This window comes from Austrofundulus limnaeus, unplaced genomic scaffold, assembly GCF_001266775.1.
Source record: "Austrofundulus limnaeus strain Quisiro unplaced genomic scaffold, Austrofundulus_limnaeus-1.0 Scaffold708, whole genome shotgun sequence".
Taxonomy (NCBI): Eukaryota; Metazoa; Chordata; class Actinopteri; order Cyprinodontiformes; family Rivulidae; genus Austrofundulus; species Austrofundulus limnaeus.
The window spans coordinates 1,800-8,479 of NW_013953110.1; the positions used below are offsets into that span (position 1 = coordinate 1,800).

A 6,680-nucleotide genomic window follows, 5' to 3' on the forward strand; every position below is an offset into this window, starting at 1 on the left:
TTAAACATAAAACAGCATTTTAATAACAGCTGAAGGTGACATAGATACTTTATTATGGTACAGTATTTAAATATATGCCTGAGAAACACATAATATTGCCCCTTTAAAGGTGCAGTGTATTAAAACAGGGTTTTCAGTGGTCAAAAAGGTGCAAGGAGTGATTTCAGTCACATGCAAATATGGTGTGTATTATTGTGGGGGAACTTTGCAAATGCAAATGAAATGCGCGGGACTGAGCAGCTCCGTGCCCACTCCTTCTGCAGAGTAGCCTTATCCATAATAACCCAGATTTCATTGTCCTCCGCAGATGGAGCAATGAGATGAACTGTATGTGAAAAAGATCACCGTGGCAACAAGAGTCCCTGTTTGAGAAGCTGGGAGTGTGGAGGCTGTGGCCCGGCCTAATCAATGCCTCACCGGCTCGGGGAAGCTTGTACTACGAGACACTTTATATCCATGAAAGGGCTAATTGAATTATCATTGACAATGTGGATAAACTGGTAGAGGAGCCAGGAATTTGGGAATTAGATATAAGAGACTGGAGTAATTCAAGGATTTATGACCTAAAGGTTGTGCAGAGGCCACGCGTTCCAATCAATAGCAGTAGATTATATTGGCTTTGGGTGAGAAGCTAAGAAAATGTGGCTTTATGTTTTGCCCCTCAAAGTTAAACAGGCAAATCAATCGCTATGTCAATTTAGTGCAGCAAACAAATTTATTTTTTTTTCAGCAGAAAAAGTGGTTAGACACAAAAATAAATTTTTGTTGATTGATGCAACTATTTTCTGTGAAAATACAGAGCGTTGGAATAACAAAAGCTCAAACTGAATTCTTAAAGCTAAAAGAAGCAGCGCACAAGCTAAAATAACCAAAACTCTACCTAAAAATAAAAAGCAAAACACCAGCTAGTAGTGGCAAAATGCTTGCTGTAAGCTAAAAGTGGCTAAAGGCTAGTTAAAAATAGACAAAATGCTAGATAAACTATCTAAAAGTCAGGTAAAAATAACAAAAGGTTAGCTAAAAAGCAAAATGCTAACTAAAAGTGGCAAAATGTAAGTTAAAAGTAGAAAAAGTCTAGCTAAAATTAGCAAAAGGCTAGCTAAAATAAAAAAAAAGCTATCTGGAAACTAAAAGTATCGAAATTCTGAATAAACGTAATAAAATGCTAACCAATACAAAAATCTAAAAGAGGTAATTGAGATTCAGTTCATTGAAAACTTTGCACCAAATAAAACAACCTATGGTTAGGGTATAGGACCTATACATTTTTTTCCTTTTGATTTTTTACCTGGATTACTGAGATGCATCAGGACATTTTGCACCAAATAATTTTAGAAATAGGCAAATATTTAGCTGAAACTTACTCTAGAACAGCTTCAAATCGGCTGTCAGCTTGAGAAACTGAACATCCTTAGCACCATGYTAATCTATGCTAACTCCATGGTGTCTACATATTTTATTAATAGGTTCCCTTTTTTAGAACTAAAAGCTGACAAAACACTGGGAACACTAGGACCCCGTGGAGGAAGCAGCTCTGGTTCTGTTCCTCACAGCCTCCTGCTCCATCTCTGTGGTCACTGAGTGTGAGTGGAGGTGGGGTGGGGTGGGGTGGGGGGGGGAGCGGGGGGGGGGGGGGGGGGGTGGGGGGGGGAGCAGAGAGAGGGAGCTGGTGTCTTCTTTGCGAGCGTTTACATCAGCATCCTTTCAGAAGAATCCCTGCCGCCACAGCTGTAGTCATCCAGGGAGAAAGGATGCACAGGCAGACCAGGGGACGGGGGAGAAAAAGAGGCCGGCTCTTACCGTGGGAAGTGCCTCAGCATCATTTATAAGGTACAGTGATTGATTTCCAGTGTGCAGCTCAGCAGTGGGAGCAAAAGCAGGATTTTCCTCCTAAGAGAGGCAAGCAGCAGACAGATGCATCAGGAAATATTCTGATTCATGTGCACAATGCTCTCTTTCTGTTTGGCTGCCCTCTGATTCTCAGCAAATCTTCTGGCTCTGCCCTCTTCTTCCCATCTCCTGATCACATTCTGCTGAGTGCAACAGATACACCGACTTAAACTGTACTTTTATATTTAAAGAATGTGGCCTTTCTTCATAATGGCTCTGTTGCATTAATGATTACCAGAGGAAAGAGTAACCGGACCAAATCAAGCAGGAGGATTCATCTGAACTGGGAGTAGCTGTGTGTGTGAGACGAGAGATCTTAGATGTTTTGACCCACATATTTGTGGGGTTTTCATTCACAGAACGTCCCAGCCTTTTGCTGCAGCAACTAAACATGTAAATTCTATGACACACACACACACACACACACACACACACACACACACACNCACACACACACACACACACACACACACACACACACACACACACACACACACACACACACACACACACACACACACACATATTACTCACAGGTCCCTCATTCTAAACACTGAGTTTACACAGGGAGTCGGCGTCAGACTTCCTCTGCTGTTGATAATCACAAAGTAAAATTAGCCCTGTACACACAAGCATATCTAAAGGCTTTTATTTTGTAAGTTATATAGATATAGTGTAAACAAAAGCTGCAGTAGATAAGTGCTGGTGCCTTTTCAGTGGTAGGATTAGTTTTGGTGAATTACCATTGCATTCAGGCATTGACAGGATGTGTGCTTGAAAAGTAAATATCATCTGCTGCTGGACCACAAGAATATTCATTTAGRAAAGAAAACATTTTGTTTATTCGTTTATTTCTAGCTCTCAGTGTCAACTTAGTGGCACAAAACTTGTTTAAAACATTTTGTCTGAGAGGGATTTTTTAATTTGGCTTTAAAAGTGCTTGGATTGATAATATTTAATGGAAATATTACAAAACCACATCTCAAACAATGCAAACAGTTGGAGTTAGAAAAGAAGAAATGTGTAAAAAATAAAATAAACTCACTTCTTATCCTGTGATCCTCTGTGTTTTTAGGATTGGATGTGACTGATTGCAGATAGGATTTTCTGAACCAACAGGAATCATAAAGCCTGAACCTCCTGACGATCTCTCCATCATCATCTGAGCTACAAGGAAACCTTCAGTTTCGTTCTTCAGCCACTGTTTTTTTCTTGTTTTTTTTTTTTGGCTGCACTTCCTGGCTTTGAAGGATGGGTGATGGGCCTGTGACTGACCCTGCCCGCCTGCCTCATCCCGTCCTTCGATGGAGCCGATGTGGAACTCCTCCCAAACACCTCCTCAGCCCTCTTCCAACACGTCTGCCTCCTCTCTGTCCGAGGGCTGGGCCCTGTCCCAGTCACTAGCCCTGCTAGCAATGCTGCTCATGGACCTCCTGGCTGTGGTGGGCAAYGTGGCTGTCATGGCAGTCATCGCGAAGGCCCCCCAGCTCCACAAATTTGCCTTTGTCTTCCACCTGTGCGTGGTGGACCTGCTGGCGGCCCTGGTGCTGATGCCGCTCGGCATGCTCTCTGGCCGAGCGTTTTTCGGGGAGGCTTTGTGCAGGAGCTACCTCTTTCTCAGCGTGTGCCTGGTCAGTGCTGCCATTCTGTCCATCTCAGTCATCAACGTGGAGCGGTACTACTACATCATCCATCCCATGCGYTACGAAGTGAAGATGACCGTCGGCCTGGTGGCCTCGGTCTTAGTGGGGATATGGGTCAAAGCTCTGGCCATGTCGGCTCTGCCGCTGCTCGCCTGGTTCCTACAAAGCGGCAGGACTCCTCTGCTGGAAGGTAGCGGCGTCGGGGGAGGAGGCGGAGGGGCCATCCCATCACCCCCGGCTCAGGGTCACAGGCGCTGCTCGTTGCACTGGACTGGGGGAGGGTCAAACCGCTTAGCCTTCATGGTCCTCTTCACTCTGGTGTACTTCCTGTGTCCGCTGCTGGTCATCCTCGTCGTGTACTGCAACATGTTCAAAGTTGCTCGTGTAGCCGCCATGCACCACGGGCCGCTTCCCACGTGGATGGAAACGCCCCGTCGCCAGAGGTCCGARTCCCTCAGCAGCCGATCCACTATGGTTACCAGCTCTGGGACGGGTACCGGGACTGACAGAGCCACTCCGCAGCGACCCTTCGGGGGTGGCAAGGCCGCAGCAGTGCTCGCCGCTGTAGGTGGGCAGTTTCTCTGCTGCTGGCTCCCCTACTTCACTTTCCACTTGTATTCAGCACTGGCTGCCAGCCCGCCTGCCACACTGGCCTCCCTGGAGGAGGTGGTCACCTGGATCGGCTACTTCTGCTTCACCTCTAACCCCTTCTTCTACGGCTGCTTGAACAGGCAGATCCGYGAGGAGCTGGGCAAGCATCTGCCCTGCTTGTTTCGCCGAGCCGGGGTCGAGGTGGAGGACAGGCTGCCGAGCCGCGAGGGATCCATCGAGGAGAACTTCCTTCAGTTTCTTCAGGGCACCGGCTGCAATTTGGATCCTCCGAACTCTCGCAGCACTTCCAGTCCCAAGGGCGAAGCTTGCTGCCCCGTGGCTCAGTGCCAGCCAGCTGAGACAGCGCAGCCCATTCCCATTGATTTCCGTATCCCTGGACAAATAGCAGAGGAGACTTCAGAGTTTATTGAGATCGAACAGGCGAMAAACAACCACATATATACGGAAAATTAACTTTAACTCCGAAAACTACCTTGGAGGACATATAGTGTTTCAGGAAACATGTTTTCCCACTTCTGATAAAAGTTGTCAATAAAATATTTCTGCATCCTAAGTTTCGGCTCATGAAACACMTGAAGGCCCTTTAGATGCACTTCAAACGCTGCGTAAGAAAAGGGAAATTACCATGAGGTTGAGAATTTGCTGCATTTTGGTTTTCACTCAGTCAATGAAGTTAATTTGTCATTTAAAAAACAAAGAACATAATTTTTCAATTAGATTTTTTGATTTAAAACTTTTACTTACTTGTAATTAACAAATGAGGTATCACCTGCTGAAAAATACTCAAAACTTTATTCCACAGGTTTGTTTTGTGATTGAATTTATGTTTTTTTTTTCTTAAGGGACAATTGTCTTTCCATGTCCGACAAGTGGGCAAGTTAAYCATTATTAAGAAAAAGGTTTTAGTTTTAGAGATAACAGCAATAAAATACACAGAATAATTAGACTTGTTTGGCTTTCATTAGCTGACTGATAGTTTCCCGTTTAAAGCAGTGTGATAATAAAACATCAGGAGGTGTACATACTGAGGTCTCTCATAATACTTATTTTACAAATACAGATTTTCTAACATGTTTTTTTCTTCATTAGCAAAAAAATAAATGAAATAAAAAAACAGCTGAGATCTGATGTCTTAGCTTATAACTCAGTTTCAGGGTCAACAAACTTTCGGCCATTCAGTGTATTTTGATATGAATCATAAAAGCAGTGTTCTCTGGAGGCGCAACTACAAACTCAAATCTATTCCTTTCACTGTTTTTTGTGATAAACTGTATGTTATTATTATTATTTTTTTTTTAGCAAAGCTGTAAGTTAATGTTATGTATGCTGGCGTGYGAATTTTAGTTTTCTGTCGGTGAATCTAAGCATTGGTTCCTGCAGTATGTTTCAAACAAGGATGCAGTATTTGCCTTTTATTGTTGTTTTGAACCTAGTCTGAAAGAAAAATACAGATATTTTCCTTGGACTACCCTTCTCATCAGGGTTTTACTGCACATCGGTGCTGTAAGAAAATGACATTCTATTGTCATGTGTTTTTCTGTCAGGTATAATTTCTGCACATTCTGTTAATATTGTAAGGAAGGGAAAAAACGCAGACAGAAGCAGGGAGAGCAAACTTTAAGTTTTTTTTAGCTTGATGATGTGTTGAAGTGGTATTTTATTTCCAGTTGTTGAGAATACAAAAGACAAAACACGCAGACACGTCTGAATGACACGGACCGTTTTTTTTTCATATGTTCTGTGGAAACAGGAATTTGAAGATACGTTTTTCTCAGAGGGTGTTTTAGTGACGGCGCCAATCATAAAAAACCAACAGCTTGCTGAACTTCTTCTCATCACGACTAAACATCCCGAACTGTGAATGATGTGTTAGGATATGTTCAAAGATCATTTTTCTGCTGTGATTTTAGAAAAAAAACATTTTTTTTCACTGTTTGGCAGTGATTTGAATGTGTTTTCTTCTTTTTGGGTGGGGTACGGCCAAAAACTTGAGTGAGATGCTGTTGTAATAAAGAATTTCTATGTTTGTAAAACATTTTGGGTTCRTTCTCGTAATTTTACCCAGTTTGGCTTTAAATTCAATGATTTTGTTCTTTATGAAGCTGCATGGTGGAGTGGTGGTCAGCACAGTTATTGCACAAAAAGAAAGCCTCTGGTTCAAATCTCATCTCAAAAAATGTATCAAATAATCTTGACTGATGACAAACAGCTTATTCTTCTATTGACTGTTGTTGGKTTTGTTGGATCAGATGATTGAAGTCTGAAGTGTCAAGACATATTGATAATTTAACAAACAGGGGCCTCCGTGGCATGCGGAAGAACCATACACAGCCACAACCTCCTACTCATGCTGGTTGCTTGGCATCCCATTCTTTATAAAGTAAATGTGCTACATATGGTCACCAATGCATCCCCATACAATGAACGAGGAACGCTATCTCCAACAGGTAAGATATTAATTGTTCATAACCTTTCCTCAGAACCCCACTTCAAAAGTTTAAAATAACTTATCAGAATTTTTTTAGGTGTGTATTT

The 6,680-nt window shown here is 42.7% G+C and overlaps 1 protein-coding gene across 1 annotated transcript; it reads left to right on the forward strand.

Moving 5' to 3' along the window:
* Positions 1-1,648: 1,648 nt before the first annotated feature.
* LOC106532016 (probable G-protein coupled receptor 61) lies at positions 1,649-6,180 on the forward strand. The gene is made up of 2 exons (XM_014027997.1): positions 1,649-1,830; positions 2,966-6,180. Exon 2 carries the CDS (start codon positions 3,195-3,197, stop codon positions 4,596-4,598), a length of 1,404 nt encoding a protein of 467 aa, XP_013883451.1. The 5' UTR covers positions 1,649-1,830; positions 2,966-3,194; the 3' UTR covers positions 4,599-6,180.
* Positions 6,181-6,680: the final 500 nt, after the last annotated feature.